We start from the raw sequence: 19,307 nt of genomic DNA, 5'->3' as shown, positions 1-19,307 counted from the left end.
CTTAATATAAAGTTTTTAAAGTTATAATATGAACTACTTGATAATCAGTTTGCACAGCATATAATATCTGAAAATAAGCTTTTTGTCTTTGTAACACTAAAAAGATTTTTAAAAATATGTTCTTAAGCTATCTGCACAACCTATCCTGTAATCTTATTGAACAAACTTATCCTTTCAAAATAAAATCAACTCACCAAGCACAGTACATATCTCCTTGTTGAAGCTGACGTGATAAAAATGCAGTACATAAGACAAGAGCATTTTTTTCATCACCCTCAGATTCTAAGTTACAGATCATTTCTAGGGCATCTTTGCAATCAACTTCTGAAATCTACAGGGAAAGGATATAGAAATATGCCATAAAGTGGTTTTATGTTAAAATATATAGTAATATACTTTACAATTTTTATTAGATATTTACAGATCATTTTCATCAGTAAAACCTCATTAACTCATACACTACCAATTCACAGTTTGTCATGACTAGGCTGCAGTTTAAAGAAATAATCTTTCTTCAAGTCAGAGAACCAACGATTTTCAAGACCTTTATAAGCATTCATTTACATGTAAATAACTAATGCTAATTATAAGCAACCTCTACCCATTAAATCAGGTTTATAATACTGAAAAAGAAAAGCTGCTACTTGTATTTCTTCCCCTTTAACCAGTAATTTAAAAAGCATTAGAATCAGCAAAAAGACAGAAGTGTCTACTGGATATAGACAAAAAAAACAAAGTGTCTATTTATTGGAGGGAAAAAAGTATAGTATGAAACATTTTATGTAGCTATACCACTTTTAAATGAAGCTCACCTCAGTTTTCTATAAATCTCCATTATTTTTCTTTTCATATAAATTCATTCCATCTCAAAGCTTGTCAACAGTCATGCATGCATAAGTATAACCTAGATGAAGGCAACTTGCTTCATTTAATTATGCACTTACATCTAATGCTTATTTTTTTAAATTAAAATTTATAACCTCATTACAATGATTTATTACATAAAACAAACAGAATTTACCTATGATCTCTACAAGTATTTGCTGTAAGATAAGGATCTGACAAACAGCATACAGTCACAAATCACTGGTGTTCCACAGAATTAGAAAGATTAATTCCAACATGGTACAACTGACAAATGGCAAAAATAACTGAAGATTAATACAGACCACTAGCACCCATGTACCACAGAGGTAACTATACACCTCCCTGTTGACCTTCTATGTCTCCTCATTACTTTTTGAGTATGGGAAAAGTGTGTGCGTGTATGTGTAAAATGTAACATGTTTAGGATTAAACAAGTGTCTGAATGGGAATGAGGGTAATCTTGAGGTTGATCTTTGATAATGAGGATGAAGATTGCATGGGGATAGATTCAGAGGTTCCATTTTATACATTACACTGAGCTAGAAAACACTAAGATAAGAAAAGACCCAACACCGAGTCTGTGTGTTTAACAATGATTTCTTAAAGGAAGTATGAAGTTAGTGTCAGAGTTACGACTGAAACCGAAGTCCTGGAACTCCCTGGCACAGTACTCTTTCCACTACTCCTCTGTCTGCCTCTTTCTTACAAATCTTTATCTCTAAGTGACCCTATGTAAACAAACACAAAAAGGGCTGAACAACATATATTTATACAATTAATATTTTCAAATATCTACAATAAGTTAAATGCATTGTTAGACATTTTATATATGTATGTAATTATTATTTAATAACTTTTCTACTAGGTAGGTATCATTAACATTTTATACATAAGATGTCAATAAACACAGTAAACAGCAGCTACTATTATTATTCATTTATTTGTGCCAGCTTCTTCAGAAATACATTGTTAATCAACGTGATAGCTTGCCTGGTAAATACTATTTCTTTTTAGAGATAAGGCTGAGGGAGGTTAAGTTACTTGCTCAAAGTTACATGCTTAATTAGCAGAGTCAAAATTTCAACTCAGGTCTCGCTTCAAAGTCTGTGCTCTTTCTAGAATTCTACATGCACAAGCACATTGAGGGTCTTTCCTGCTAAATATTGATTTTACATGTTCAGGTTTAACAACAATTCTTACATCTTGAAAGTCTGATTTATTTTGAATCAAGTATTTTTTTGTTGTTCTTCTAAAACCTAAGCCATTCTTACTGAATTCTCATATAATGCAAAATGTGTACATTATATATAAGGAAAGAAATTTATTTTCCCAATGATATTACCTACATTAGCTTATATTTAAAAATTAAAAATATATATTTGTATCTATGTAAGGTAGCCTTTATAAATTTATCCACATATATACAACATACCAACTGAAACATCTGCTATATTCAATAATACAGAAAACCTCACTTTTTATAAGTATACTAAGGAAACAATTTTACTATGTGCTATTATTTGATAGCCTTCACTCCCGATTTGCCACTAGATGGCCCACTTGAAAAAAATAGGACACTAAAGAGAAAATGAAACCTAAACTAATAAATGGCTTAATTAAAACTGTGCAAGTGAAATACAGGTCAAATTTAGCCATCAATGAGCAAGAATTATTTTTTATAATCCAAGGCAGCATAAAGTAAGGATTACCAATATATTACCTATATAAGAACTATTTATACATTACAGATAGCTATTTTGTATTGCTCTGAAAAATGAGTAAAAATCTAATACCAGAAAATTTAGAAATATGAATAAAAATTTTAAAGCCAATTAAAATGATCTGTTTGTTAAAGATATACTATGCTAAATCTCTTTGTAAAGCATAAAAATCATTTCAAAAATGTGAATAATGACTTCCATGTTTTAATATGGCTCTTTCTGCAAGATATTCAAAAAATACAGAACACTTCATCAATATTTTACATACATTTCCCAAGTGTACTTTTAAAATGCATTGGCTTTAACATATTTTAGGAATAGTCTTTTGCTTATCAAAATGAAATTGCTTTCCATCTAGAAAGGGACTTAAATGGTAAACGTGTCACATTAAAATAATTAGCTACTGTTTGCTTGTTTTTTTTTAATACTCTCAGGGTGGCAAAATCTTAGGCTAGGGGCTTCCCTGGTGGTGCAGTGGTTGGGAGTCCGCCTGCCGATGCAGGGGATACGGATTCGTGCCCCGGTCCGGGAAGATCCCACATGCCGCGGAGCAGCTGGGCCCGTGAGCCATGGCTGCTGAGCCTGCGCGTCCGGAGCCTGTGCTCCGCAACAGGAAAGGCCACAACGGTGGGAGGCCCGCGTACCGCAAAAAAAAAAAAAAAAAAAAATCTTAGGCTAGATTTAAAAGACGAATAATCTATAGTGTTAGGAAAGAAAAAAACTTCATATACTGTTTATGGGAGTATACACTGGCATAATCTTTTTTTGGATGGTAGTATGGCCCTATTTATTAATTTAAGATGTGTAGGTTCTTTGATCCAGCAATTCCACTTACAGAAATTTACCCTACCAGTATACCCCCAAGAAGAATGAAAGGATGTATGGACAAGGCAACAATTTAAATGTCCCCTAGTTTGGCTAAGATATTACTACAAATCTATACTATGGAATTATGCAGCCATGAGAAAGAATGAGGTTGATCTGTAAGAAATGATATGAAAAGATGTCCAAACTAAGAGGAGGAAAAGCGACCAGCAGCCAGGGTATGTATAAGTACGTTTAAAGTGTGTGTGTATATATGTAAAAATATCAGAAATATCAAATTTCACACTTAATGATTAGTCAGAGGAGTATTAAATGGGGAAATAATGGTTAGAGAGACACAAGGTAGAAGATTTTACATTTTTAACATCTATGTTTATTTTGATGACAAAACCAATAGAAATACTGGATATAAAATAAACAATGCTAACTTCATTTTTACACCTACACCAAGAATCCAGGCCAAAGGTCATTCCTTCTAAAGAAGCCAGATAAACATTCATCTCAGGCCCATTCCTCTGCTACCTCTATCACACTGAAAGGGTCCTGAGAAATAGTCAATCCCTTGTCTACTGGCTCACTTGGACAAGGATTTCCTCAAAAGGACTATAGATCCAGACCATGGTTGACTCTTTCCAATATCTATTCCTGCCTACTCTAAGGAATGGGTAAAAACCTCAAATGTTTACAAGAACCAGACAGGTAAAGTGAATTGTTTGAAGCGGGTCATGTAGCATACCTCTTCTGAAGGGGGCAATGTCTGGGCAATTGTTCCAAAGTGATTACCTTTCCTTGGGGCAGAAATAATGAGAGAACTCACTCCTCTTGGAACAATGAAGAACCAGTTTCTATATGTTTGTAATAGAAACATAAAACAATCTCTAAGCAAAAAGGGATTTTTCACAAGGAGTGTGTAGACTTACACATACCCCATCCCGTTCTACACTGTGTGATCTAGTTTTGCTCCTGGGGTGGGAAAGAGACTTTAGCGAACTCTGCTTAAAGAACATGAAATATCTTAATTCCACCTGCTTAACAAGAGAAGGAAAAAATAATTTCATATGACATCAGAGATACCCAGGGTCTTCAGAATTTTCCTGAGGCTCTCCCAGAGCAGGCTGGGCTGCTGGTACTTAACTCTGGATAATTAGACCAAGAGGGAATTTAGGTTCAGTACTGCAGGATTTTTTGATTATTCAAGACAGCTAGAAATAGAGATTTTTCCTGGAAATTACAAATTCATAGTCTTCAACTTCAAACAGGACTTTCAAAGTTAACCTAACCACCCTGTCTTTAGATAGATTCCTACTAGAAGGTATGCTTCTTTAGGGTAGGACCTATGCCTTACTTTTAAATCCCCTCAGTGTTTAGACAGCACACATCTCTTATTTAATAAAATCTGCTGAAGGAAGGATGGACGGATGGACAGATTGACTTAAGGGCTGGGACTGAACTGATAATGAAAATGTTAGTGGAGCTGAAAAATATCTAAAATGCAGCATCACAAAAACTAATTTATTTAAAGACTAAAAAACAATGTTACACACATTTCAAAGGCTGTTATCCCAAGAAACTTGATACAGCTGCCAATGAACTTGTCTACAAAGTTATCCTGAAGTAATAAGAAAATTTCTACCTTCTATTTAGCTCCTGTTATACAGCGATTAAAAAGCCATTACCTGAGACAAAAGAGAAATATTAAAGAAAATAACAGCTAAGGTCTAAACTAATGATATCTCCCCTAAGCTAGAGCCCTTCGCTCTACCCCACCCGGCCGAGAAATTACCTGGCATCACTCTCCCAGTGTCCTCATTACCCTCAACATACACAACAGCCTTATTTCTAATCTCAGTCCAAGGCTATCATCTTCCTCTTTGTTTTCTATTCTCAAGAAAAGTCAATCACCATTATAATTACAACCTCTAACCTCATCTGGGCATTTAGCTTTCTGTCCGAGGTTATCCTTCTTCTGGACTCTGATTACAATCTCTGACTACTCAGGGGATCATGCATGCTCTGTTAACTGTCTTCTCTGTTGTTTATCTCAGCTCTTCCCTTTGTATATCCTAAAATCTGTCCCACAATCCCTTTGTTCTCCATTCTCTATTGCTCTGGAGTCGAAAGATACGTACATTAGAGATATAAGATACATTAAATGTTCACACAACACTCTCCAATGTATTATAGTTTTATCTATACTCCTTATATACATATTCCCTGTTTTTTTGTTTTTTTTGCGGTACACGGGCCTCTCACTGTTGTGGAGCACAGGCTCCAGACGCACAGGCTCAGCAGCCATGGCTCATGGGCCCAGCCGCTCTGCAGCATGTGGGATCCTCCCAGACCGGGGCACGAACCTGTGTCCCCTGCATCGGCAGGCGGACTCTCAACCACTGCGCCACCAGGGAAGCCCTATTCCCTGTTTTTTGATCAACAACTTTCAATTCTCCTACCCTGTCTCCAACTTCATTTTGGAATTATGAGTCCTCCAACTGCAAAATTCCCATTTGGATCATGATTCTACTTTTTGAATTCTGTAGTATAAAATACACAAATACATGAATACTATGCTTTATGCCAACTAGAAGTAAAAAAAAAAAAAAAAAAACAACCAGAATCACCTGTCTTACAAAGAAAAAGTTTTACATTAAATACGCAAATAAAATATTTATATATATAGATAAATAGAGAGAAAGATATATATACAAATATATATATATATATATATATATAGAGAGAGAGAGAGAGAAAGTATTCCTAGTGGGAAGTCATATAAATTTTTTAAGTTACTTAAATTAGTCAGTTAGAAAAAAATCTGCAAGTATCTTGAAGTCAGGTAAAACTGAAATTAAGGCCCAAACGCTAACAAATATAAACATCCTAACTAAATTAAGCTACCACCATCTTTCCCATAATTTAGCCAAGGCAGTTAAAAGAGCCATATTATTTAAAATAGAAGCCAGGTGAAACGTTTATGTGTAACTCTGAAAGCTGCTTAGAATCACTATCTAAGAGCACACCCCAGATTTAAGGCTGACAACAATGGCTTTTCACTAAGAGAAATGGAAGTCAAAGACATTCTAATCTAATTAAAACTTATTTTCTTCACTTTAAAAAATAATTACTAACAAAAGAAAACATACTCACCTCTTCGATTAACTTTTCATTTGGTGATGATGTACAAAGACAGACAAGGTAAGTTTGCTTAAAACTACCTTTTGTACCAATCTCTGGATGGTCAGAACACAGCTTTGCTAGAGCAGTTGCTTGACTTAACTGATCTGTTTTGATTAGATGTTTAATTCTCATATCCAACAAGATGGGACCCTCAAAAGCTAAAAATTCATTCACTTTAAAAAACAAGACATAATAGATTATTAACATTTGGTAATAGTTCATTTGCAATACAAATACTTACAAGGAATATTTTTTTAAAGCACAGAAACTAAAACTCTTTTTTGTTGTTGTTGCAGTTTCCTATTACTCTCAGGCTATCACAAAATACTTGACCTTATAAGCAGAAGGAGTTATGCTGCTAACTTTTTAGAGCTGCATTAAATATTTTTGCCCCTGAAAGTACCATTTACAATGAGGTGAGTTAAATTCCTGATTATAAAAATAATTTTACATTGAATTCTGAAACCCAGTGTTATTAAATTATACTAAATTCTTTTCCCCACAGCATTTATTCTTGAATACCAGGCGTTAGCATTTCTAGAAATTTGCAGAGTTAGGACATTACACACTTACATGGGAAACCACAAAAGGATGTTTGGATATTCAAGAAGATGAAATTCAGCTAATATTGTGTTCAATACTGTTACTGTATTTTTCATTTTACAAAGGTGAAGTCTATCTTGCCTTAATGAGTGCTGTAGAAAAAATTTAAATATCTACGGAAAAATAAATAAGGGGGTGGGGGTAGTCTGCTGAAAGTTCTGTGGGTTTTTAAAATACCAATCAACAAACCTCAACACTTGCTTAAGACCCACTAATGCATAATAAACTTCTGTTCTGCTGAAATCTTAAATTTCCTAGTGCTTGTTTGATCAACTACAAATAAAAATTTAACTTTTTTTTGGTGAAGGAGATTTAAAATTTTAACAAATGCAAATTTAAACTTTTCCCTAAGTTTTCTTTACCAGGATGAAAATCGTGTTTAAAAATTTACTTGGTGATGGCTAGCTGGAAACCTCTGGAAGGCTTTCAGTAATAAAGTTTTAAATGCCCTATAAATACTATAAAATACACAATTTCTCACTTGTGAACAGACTGGAAGACATGTCTAGTGAGTAACTTGTGGGTTAGAAGATGGAAAATAAGAGATGTTCTTCCCTTCTTTAAATATCCTTTGCTACCCTCTAGTACCTTTATTTTTTAGATCTAACTGTACTCCACTATGAACATACTCTTCTATAAAACAGTATGATTACGGCTCCTCAGTATTAAAACCATGAGCATGTAAGCAATTTAACATAGGATCACAAATTCCATCCTTTTCTTGAAGTCCAGACCTTTGTATCTGCTACTCTCTATTCTTTACACATTAAACTAAACCAAAAAGTATAAAGACTGAACACAGATAAATAACACTATCTGCATAACCCTCTGGTGCCTCTGATGATATGTCTGACATATACAGGGCATTACTTTTCTTTTTTTAATATAACACGATCCTGGTTAAGACAGTTATATGGCAAGTATCTTTTCACAGTTTAGTTCAATGGCCAAAGTAAAATCTGTAAAGATTTTCAATGACAACTTTAAGGAAAGAGAGTTAAAATAAAGTTATTCCGGCTATAAGTCACAGACCTTAAAATACAGCTTGAGTTTCCAGGAAACTCTAGCAATAAAAAGTCTGGGAATTATTTCAAATACTCCCACAAAAACTCATAATCAACAAACTCTGAAGATCATGGCAAAGACATTATTTAAAGGTGGCAAGTTTTTTAACAAAACTAATGACAATCTTAATAGGAGGAATTTCAAATAGTCCCTAAAATCTCAAAGAGCAGCATGCATAGTTAGAACAATTATACAAAATAATTTCTGTACTAACAAGTATAGCAGAATATATGCTATTATTATACATTCCAAAAACATACTTGTGTGTGTGTGTTTTTAAACAATGGGAAACCTTTGCCACACTTAGGGTAAAACTGATTTCAAAGAAATACAGAATATTAGAGCAGAAGGAACTTTATAGATCATTTTGTCCAGCTCCATCATTTGGCAGATGAGTAAACTGAGGCTCACAGAAGGCAAGTGACTTTCTAGGGTCATAAAGCCAGTTAATGACAGAACCAGGACCAGAATAATGGGGTCTTGCAACTTCCACCTTAACACAGTGGTGTGATGAGAAAAAAATAAAAATTTTTATTTAACTAGTGTGTCTACTAGTTATCAGAACAGCACTACATAGCAGTAAAGAGCTGTGAAGTAGCATTAGCTTTTAAAGGAAAATAATAATGTATTCTGAAGCTCATGTTTCAAACAGATCAAAATTAGATTATATTCAACAATACTCAGTTCAGAACTTCCCCCTCAGGGGAGGGAAACTCACTCCCCTCACTTTTCTCCATTTTTCTTTTACTGCTTTCCTTGTCCCAATTCCTCTGTATCTTTCTCTATTTCTCTCTACTCCAGGACATGTTTTCCTTACAGAGTTATAATATCACATCAAAGACTACCAGACTCATGAAAAATGTTTTGTTATCTTTATCCTTGAGTACCTAGTCACATCAAATTTCACTCCCTACCCTGCTTTACCCATCCCCATCCCAGAAAATGAAAAAATACCTTGAATTTTACTTGTGTAGCCTTTTAAATCTATTTTGTCTGTATTTATGTACTTGGGGGAAAAAAGCAGGTTTACTACATTCAAGCCTATCAAGAGCTGGATGACATAAAATGGCAATGTAAATGAATGATATTCAGCCAGTTCAATTAAGAAATAATGGCCTTCTTCCCATAAAATGCTACTTACATAATAGTAAAAAAGAAAAACATGGAAGATAATTTTAAATATATTACAATATATAAGTTGAATATTTGTGATAAATCTTTACCCAAATATTAACTGATCATGTACCATGCACCAAAACTTAGGACTAGGTCCTGGATTCCCCCCCAGAGTGGAGTCAACCTGTTTACTGGGTGTGTATCTCCACACTCAGATTTGGTCACAATTCCCCTTGCAGTATCTCTGGGTAGCTGTTTCACAAGCATCTCAAACTCTGCATACAAAAATCTCTATACCAGGGGCTTCCCTGGTGGCGCAGCGGTTGGGAGTTCGCCTGCCGATGCAGGGGACACGGGTTCGTGCCCCGGTCCGGGAAGATCCCACATGCCGCAGAGCGGCTGGGCCCATGAGCCATGGCCGCTGAGCCTGTGCGTCCGGAGTCTGTGCTCCGTAACGGGAGAGGCCGCAACAGTGAGAGGCCCCCGTACCGCAAAGGAAAACAAAACAAAACAAAACTCTATACCACAGTATGTGGTATCTCAACCCAGAACTAAGAGTTGGCATTAAAGTTGTTCTCTTCTGCCTCCTCCTCATCCTAACCTACAATCCACCATATAATCCTGTCACTTCTAACTCCTAAGTACTCGATCCTATTCATTTTTCTCCATCCCTACGCCAACCACTCACTCACCCCCACCTCCCAGCCCGAATCACTGATCTATCAGACCACTCTGCTGCATGCTACTACACCCCCACCTCCCAGCCCGAATCACTGATCTAGCAGACCTCTCTGCTGCACTCACTGGTCTTCTGCAGCCACTCTTACTCTTTCCGTCACATCTCCATTAGGACGCAGGGTGCCTTTTCTTTTTCCTAAAGCACACGCTGGACTGCCTTCTCCTAGTTAAAGCCCCCAAGTGGCGTCCCTTTGACTTCAAAGGGTAAACTGCAAAATTACCATCATGGCCTACATGAATCTGCATCACCTACTCCTTTTCACAAATACAATTTATATGTTCTCTTAAAATTTATTCAGCAAGATCGATTGGGCAAGAAATAAAAGGCATCCAAACTGGAAAGGAAGAAATAAAATCATCTGATTGCAGATGGCATAATCTTATAGGTAGAAAACCCTAAAGATTCTACCCAAAAAACAAAAAACTATTAGAACTAATAAACGAATTTAGCAAAGTTGTAGGACATAAAAATCAAAATACAAAAATAAGTTGCATTTCTATTCATTAACAATGAACAATCTGAAAACAAAATTCAGAAAACAATTCCATTTATAATAGCAACAAAAAGAATAAAGTACTTAGGAATATACCTAACCAAGAGAGTGAAAGACTCGTACACTAAAACCTACAAAACATTGCTGAAAGAAATTAAAGAAGACACAAGTAAATGGAAAGATGCCCATGTTCATGGACTGGAAGACTTAATACTGTTAAGATGTCCAACTACCCAAAGCAATCTACAGATTCTATGTAATCCCAACAAAACTGCAATGGCTATTTTGTAGAGATAGAAAAATTTATCCTAAAATTCATATGGAATCTTAAGGGACCCCAAATAGCCAAAACAATTTTGAAAAAGAACAAAGTTGGAGGTCTCGCACTTCCTCACTTCAAATATACTACAAAGCTAATCAAAACTGGCACACAGATAGGCATGTAGGCGATGCAACAGAATAGAAAAAACTCAGAAATAAACCCTCACTATATGGTCAAATAATCTTCAACGAGGTGCCAAGACCACTCAATAGGAAAACGATAGTCTTTTCAACAAATGGTGTTGGGAAAACTGGATATCCACATGCAAGAGAATGAAGCTGGACCCTTATCCTACACCATATAAAAAAACAAACTTGGCCTTCCCTGGTGGTCCAGTGGTTAAGACTCCGTGCTTCCACTGCAGGGGGCGCAAGCTCGATCCCTGGTCGGGGAACTAAGATCCCACATGCCACAAGGTTGTGGCCAAAAAAAATAATAAAATTAACAAACAAACAAACAAAACCTGAAATGAATTAAAGACCTAAATATAAGACCCAAAACTATAAAATTCCTAGAAGAAAACAATGGGGAAAAGCATCAAGATACTGGATTTGACAATGATTTATTGGATATGATAAGAAGGTATAAACAACAACAACAAAAACAAATTAGACTACATCAAAGTTAACTTTTACATATCAAAGGACAGAAGCAACAGAGTGAAAAGGCAACCTACAGAATAGGAGAAAATATATGCAAATCATATATCTGATAAGGGGTTAATGTCCAGAATATATAAAGAACTCCTACAACTCAACAACGACAACAAAAATCAAATAATCCAATTGAAAATGGGCAAAGGATCTGAAAGACATTTCTCTGAAGATGATATACAAATGGCCAACAAGCATATGAAAAAATGCTCAACGTCACTAATCACCAGAGAAATACAAACCAAAGCTACGAGGATGTCACTTCACAGCCAAAAGAATGGCTATTATCAAAAACAAAACAAAACAAAAAAACAGAAAGTAAGTGTTGGTGAGGATGTGGAGGAATTGGAACCTTTGTACACTATTGACAGGATTATAAAATGATGCAACCTCTAGGGAAAACAGTCTACAAGTTCCTCAGAAAATTAGAAATAGAACTACCATGTGGTCCAGCTATCCCACTTCTGGTTATGTACACAAAAGAAGTGAAAGGAGGGTCTCAGAGAGATATCTGCACTCCCATGTTCATAGCAGCACTACTCACAAGGGCCAAGAGGCAGAAGCAATCCAATGTCCATCAATAGATAAATGGATAAACAAATGTGGTATATACATATGATGCAGTATTATTCACCTTTAAAAAAGAAGGAAATCCTGTCACATGCTACAACACAGTTGAATCTCGAGGACATTATGCTAAGTGAAATAAGCCACTCACAAAAACGTAAATACAGTATGATTCCACTTATATGATGTATCTAAAGTAGTCAAAATCATAGAAACAAAAAGTAGAATGTTGATTAACCAGGGGCTGGGAGTGAAGGATGGGGAAAGAGGGGAGTTGTTGTTTAAAACAGGGCTTAATTTTGCAAGATGAAAAAGTTTTGGAGATCTGTTTCAAAACATTATGAACATACTTAACACTACTGAACTGTACACTTCGAAATGATTAAATGGTACATTTTATGTTGTTTTTTTACCACAAGAAAAAAATGCATTAAAAATCAATTCAGCATTGTTAAGACAAAAAAATCCAAATTCAGAAATTTAATAAAAACATAACACTTTAAGCTCTACATCAGTGGTTCTTAACCCTGGCTGTACAATTATCTTGACTTCTAAAAAGTACTAAAGCCTGGGGCTCAAACCCAGAGACTCTAAATTAATTGGTCTGTGGTAGGCCTCCAGCACTAGTATGTCTAAAAACTCTCCAGGCGATTTAAGCACTGCCAGGATTAAGAACCACTGCTCTAAGGTAACTATATTTCAGTGTTCAAATTACCAGTTAGGGATAGTCTTAATCTTCACCTGACCTCACCTTTTCCTGGAAGAACAAGCTACATATACAAGAAATAGAATTTTCACTTGAACATTTCAGAATTTCTTAAATCATGTTGCTTGCATTGTCATTAAGTCTGAAACATTATGATCATAACTGATTCTTTGACATGACTGATATAAACCAGAATTTTTAAACATTAAAAAACTGTTCCATGATATAGATGAACCTAGTAAATATGTAACCCTAAAATTTGTGTGAAATAAGATTTAATTATTACTATTACATTTAATTAAATTCTGACAACTTTATCCATGTAACATCATTATGAAATACACTCATTACAACAGAAATAATGAATTTTTCTAGGATGTTTAGAAAAGCCAATGAGTGTATGTTTTAAAATCATTTTTAGTAAAAATAAAATCTTGGTGGTCACCATATTATATCTCATCATGTAATAGTAGAATATTATTAAGGTTAACAAAATGCAAAATAAAGCATCAGCCTGAAATGGGGGAGTGAACACTTTCACAATTTTACTGCAGTTAAGTTCTATCAGCTTAATTCTATCCAGAGTCACTGATCCTCAATGATCTAAGGGTTATACACAAGTAAAACCTAAATACAAGGCAATCTAATTTAGCAGTGATTTTTTAAAATAAAATCTAAAATGCTCCACTGATTTATTTTATTTATTTATTTATTTTTTTTTTGCGGTTACGCGGGCCTCTCATTGCTGTGGCCTCTCCCGTCGCGGAGCACAGGCTCCGGACGCACAGGCCCAGCGGCCACGGCTCACGGGCCCAGCCGCTCCGCGGCATGCGGGATCCTCCCAGACCGAGGCACGAACCCGTCTCCCCTGCATCGGCAGGCGGACTCTCAACCACTGCGCCACCAGGGAAGCCCTGATTTATTTTTTATAATAAGGTCAGTTAAGAGCAAAAGGGAGAGACAAGAAAAAAAAAAAAAAAGACAACCAAATAGAAACAAGTTAAGAAAACTGTATTTCTAAGAGTACTAAATGTATATAGTCTATAAGGTGTTCTTTTTAGTGACTTACTATAAGAAATGTCCTAACACACACAAAAAATCCGTCAACAGATTTAAGTCTAGGTCTCAGAATCGACCCCTTTTGGTATTCTCTACATAGACAGGTAAAGATATAAACACACATGAAAAATATAGGAAAAGTATCAATGAGCAAAAGAACTGGAGATTTACTATTAGAAAACAAATTCAGCTGCATGTAATCAGATCTGGCCTCACACTATTTACCTGGAAATTATTAGTTACCATTTGTTCTCCCCTCCCATCTCTTCTCCCTTTAAAATATAATTACATTTTACGTATGTTAATATCGGGTAAACCTAGCAGCACTTTTTCCCTGCTCATTTTAAAATGCAAAGTTTATTACTGAAAAAAAGACTTATTTTCTCACAAAGCTCTGGAGGATTTATAAGTACTGTGGAAAAGCTGAAGCTTTAGAAATTTCCTTTGAAAACCAAGGGGTTCAAAAAAAAGAGAGAACCATAGGGCTTAGGATTCAACAAAGAACGGACAAGCTGATAAAAATACAATTTATGCCACTGCAAATTATTCCAAAATAGAAGTGGAAGGGAAAGGGCTGAAGGAATTCAGTGTGACTGTTAATAGGGAGCTCTTTCAGAGTTTAGATTTTACAATAATGACATATACAAAAGAAGGAAAAGCAGCAGGCTCAGGACGAAGGATGCATGCACCGTGAGTGTCAGCACCTGGTACGAACCTATGCGAACTGTTATTAAAGCTAAAACTCAAGATGACCCCTAGTTCACCAAAAAAGTTGAATGTAATCAAATTGGTGGAGATGGGTAACTTCTTCAGAAGGACCTGCTCCTTGGGTCTGATTATGTATTATTTATGATGACAGAGAAAAAGAGGATTCCTTTATTGTTATGGTGCTTCTGATAATAAGCTTTAAATTGAAAAGGTAGAACAAACAATGGAGAAAATGGAAATAGATGGGAAGATGTAATTTTCAAAATGGGGCTTAAGGTACATTTTGCAAACTGTAGACTAGAGGAATAGATATATTCCTAAGAGGCTCAAAATTAATATATTAAAAACATGGCTTGTGAGTGGTCAGGAAAAAAAGCATGACTGTTAAGAGCCAAGACAGATTTATCAAACATAAATTAGGTTACATTTTTATAAAGTTAATTCAAAATGTATCACAGACCCAAATATAAAATGAAAGACTATAAAACTTCTAGGAGAAAACAGGAGAAAAATCTATATGACCTTGGGTTTGGTAATTATTTTTAGATAAAACACCAAAAGCACAATACATGAAAGAAAAAAATGATAAGTTGGACTTTATTAAAATTTAAAACTTCTGCTCTCTGAAGGGCACTGTAAAGAAAAAAGACAAGCCACGGAGTAAACCGAATATATCTGCAAAACTCCTATCTGCTAAAGGACTTGTGTCAAAATATAACAAAGAACTGGGACTCAACAATAAGAAAACATGGATGGACCTAGAGATTGTCATACTGAGTAAAGTAAGTCAGAGAAAGACAAATATCGATGGATACCCTTATATGTGGAATCTAAAAAAATAGTATAAATGAACCTATTTACAAAACAGAAACAGAGTGACAGATGTAGAAAACAAACTTATGGTTACCAAGGGGGAAAGGGAGAGTAGTGATAAATTGGGAGATTGGGATTGACATGTACACACTACTATATATAAAATAGATAACTAATAAGAACCCAATGTATAGTACAGGGAACTGTATTCAATACTCTGTAATGACCTATATGGGAAAAGAATCTAAAAAAGAGTGGATATATGTATAACTGATTCACTTTGCTGTACAGTAGAAACTAACACAACATTGTAAATCAACTATACTCCAATAAAAATTTTTTAAAAATACAACACAATGAAAAAGTAGGCAGAAGATATAAACGGATGCCTCTCCCAAGAAGATATACGGATGGCAAATATTCATGTGAAAAGATGTGCAGTATCACTTGTCAGTACAGAAACACAAATTAAAACAACAATGGGATATCACTACACACCCATTAAAATGGCTAAAATTCCCAAAATAGACAACACCAACTGCCAGTGAGAATGTAGAGCAACATGCAGAATGGTACAGTTTGGCAGTTTCTTACAAAGCAAAACATAGTCTTACCACATGACCTAGCAATCTTACTCCTAGGTATTTACCCAACTGATGTGAAAATTTATGTTAACACAAGAACTTGCATGCCAATGTTTATAGCAGTTTTATTCATAAATGCCCCAAACTGGCAGCAAACAAGATGTCCTTTAATAGGTGAATGGATAAACGAACTACAGTACATGCACATAATGGAATACTATTCAGCAATAAAAAGGAATGACCTATTAAGCCACACAAAGACAGATGAATGTTACATGCATGTTGCTAAGTGAAAGAAGCTAGAATGAAAAGTCTACAATTATATGACAATCTCGAAAGAGCAATACTATAGAGATAGTAAGTGGATCAGTAGTTGTCAGGTGTTCTGGAGAGGGTTGAATCGGTGAAGCACAGTTAATTATTTTTAGGGCAGTGAAACTATTCTGTATGATACTGTAATGGCGGATACATGATACTATGCATTGGTCAAAACCCACAGAACTTTACAGCATGAAGAAGGACTCAAGGTATGCAAATTAAAAAAAATATTTAGACGGTTGGGAAGCCCAGGATACAACGTAGAATATGGCAAAAGAATCTGTCTTACAAATGTAATGAAAGAACTTCACTGAAAGAGGTGGGAAAGTGGGGTGCTCACCTAACTTTGGATGAGTGGAGTCAGCAAGAATAATGGAAAGAGGGACTGTACCCACGGGGGTAGAGGTTATCAATTCTGAAACCACTATACATGTATACTAGGACTGATTAAGTATATGGATGGCCAATGGTAAGAGAAGTCTGAAAAGGCTACATACTGTATGATTCCAATTATATGACATTCTATTGAAGTGAGAGGTTACAGGTAAGCAAGAAGAGAAGGCTAGAATGATCCATGTGATACAGATTAGAGTTACAGACATCAGTATAAACTCTCACATTTAGTTTAATATAGATACAGCTGGTTACATACAGAAACATTTATAGATATGTGTACATACACAGATTAGTTATACTTACATATATTTTCTTACTTTGTCTGCCGAGAGGTCCTAGAGGCAATGACACCTAAGTAGCAATGAGCACACCCAATTACCAGGTCTTGGTTTCTAATATTAATACTATTCTCCAATAAAAGGAACTAGGGTTCCTTGGAGAAATAGCCGATTCTAGGATTAGGGCAGGAAATATGCACAATAAGCCTGGAGCATCTTGTAGTGCCAGAAAACAAGGAAGTACTCAAACAAAAAACATAACTCACAATGATGGGGTATGTCAAAGGGACACAGAAGTTAACTCAAAGAGTTCTTGGGGGCCAAAGCTGAACTACTTGAGCAACAAAATAAAGTAGTATTGGATTATCACCAAAGTATAAAAAAAAATATTCATGAGTCCATATTGACTAAAGAGAGAGACAGATATGGAAGAAAAGATAAATCTCCTGTGGAGAACTCCAAATAATCTGTGTAGATACTGCCTCCTCTAGGAGGTGGAGCTTAACTCTCCACCTCTTAAGTGTGGGCTGTACAAGGTAACTTCTTTCCCAAGAGTACAGCATGGAAAGCAGGGTAAAAAGTAATTTCACAGTGGAGAAACCTGACAAACACACTGCCTCAGCCAGGTGACCAAGATTAACACCAACAGTGAGAAATCATGTTGATTATATGTACCTTTAGTATGATGTAATGACAATGGCACTGTACCTCTGTGATCTTTCTCCCCCAGACCCATAAGCCCAGTTCTAATCATGAGAGCAACATCAGACAAATCCCAATTGAGGGGATACAAAATACCTGACCAGTACTCCTCAAAACTGTCAAGGTCACCAAAAACATTAAAGTCTGAAAAATTGTCACAGCCAAGAGGAGCCTAAGGAAATATGACAACTAAATGTAATATGGTATCCTGGGGGGATCCTGGAACAGAAGAAGGACATTAGATAAAAACTAAGGAAATGGGGCTTCCCTGGTGGCGCAGTGGTTGGGAGTCCGCCTGCCGATGCAGGGGTTATGGGTTCGTGCCCCGGTCCGGGAAGATCCCACATGCCGCGGAGCAGCTAGGCCCGTGAGCCATGGCCGCTGAGCCTGCGCGTCCGGAGCCTGTGCTCCGCAATGGGAGAGGCCACAACAGTGAGAGGCCCACGTACAGAAAAAAAAAAAAAAAAAAAACCTAAGGAAATATGAATAAGGTATGGACTTTACTCAGTAACAAAGTATTGATATTGGTTTATTAATCGTAACAAATGTATCATGCTAATGTAAGATATTAACAGTTGGGAAAAATGGTTGTGGATTATTTGGAAACTCTTCACAATTTTTCTGTAAATCTAAAACTATTCTAAAATAAAGAGTTCATTTAAAAATTAATTAGGTCAGACTAACCCCAATATTAAACAATCTTACTTAATACAACTCTAGCCAAGTACCTCTTGTGGTCTTTCATCAAATCCTGATAGACAAAAAGGAGAGCCATGGACCAGACATAAGGAAACAGGTGAATTTGATGAAACAACCATAATCAAACAGCACTGGCTAAAAGACTGAAGGCAAGCAAGAAGATTTCTGTAAGTATCCCATAGGGTAGGTTTTTGGATATGATGTTTTTAATGGTTATTATCAAGAACCTGGATGCCGGGCTTCCCTGGTGGCGCAGTGGTTAAGAATCCACCCACCAGTGCAGGGGACACGGGTTCGATTCCTGGCCCGGGAAGATCCCACATGCCATGGAGCAACTAAGCCCATGCATCACAACTACTGAGCCTACGCTCAGGAGCCCACATGCCACAACTACTGAAGCCCACGCTCCGCAATGAGAGAAGCCACCGCAACAAGAAGCCCATGCACTGCAATGAAGAGCAGCCGCCGCCCGCCACGACCAGAGAAAGCCCACACACAGCAATGAAGAGACAACACAGCCAAAAATAAAAATAAATAATACAATTAAAAAAAAAAAAAAAGAACCTGGATGCCAACAGAGTGTATGCTAGTAAGATCTGCTTAAACAGGGAAGGACAAAAATCTTGAATTAACAAAATCAACATTTTTAAATGATATTGACAAGTTTCAGAGGCAGAATGGATCTAACACAGTGAAATTAAAAAGAAAAAAAAAGACCTTTTTGTGTGCCAAAACACAACATATAAAAATGTAAATAATTTAAGAGTTTTTTTATTTTTTATTTTTGTGATTTTAGTAACCTCGTTGAGTTGTGAGAATAAGGCCACCCAAAAAGGTAACGTCATCTTAAGTAACACTAAGATGAAGGGGATGAGAGTACCAATGACTTCAGAGCCTGC

The 19,307-nt window shown here is 35.9% G+C and overlaps 1 protein-coding gene across 1 annotated transcript in view; it reads right to left on the bottom strand.

Annotated features, from left to right (window-relative positions):
- The window catches only part of ZNF292 (zinc finger protein 292), an 85,663-nt gene that overhangs the window by 16,680 nt on the left and 49,676 nt on the right, over positions 1-19,307 (bottom strand). Inside the window, exons 5-6 of the mRNA XM_079716808.1 lie at positions 6,558-6,760; positions 195-331 (exon numbers count right to left, since the gene is read on the bottom strand). Of these exons, the coding sequence (XP_079572934.1) occupies positions 195-331; positions 6,558-6,760 (340 nt within the window). The remainder of the gene's footprint in view (positions 1-194; positions 332-6,557; positions 6,761-19,307) is intronic.

The sequence above is a fragment of the Hyperoodon ampullatus genome, assembly GCF_949752795.1.
Source record: "Hyperoodon ampullatus genome assembly, chromosome: 12".
In the NCBI taxonomy this organism is placed as follows: Eukaryota; Metazoa; Chordata; class Mammalia; order Artiodactyla; family Ziphiidae; genus Hyperoodon; species Hyperoodon ampullatus.
Note: the sequence above shows the minus strand (reverse complement) of the source record. Positions and strands in the feature narration are given on the sequence as shown.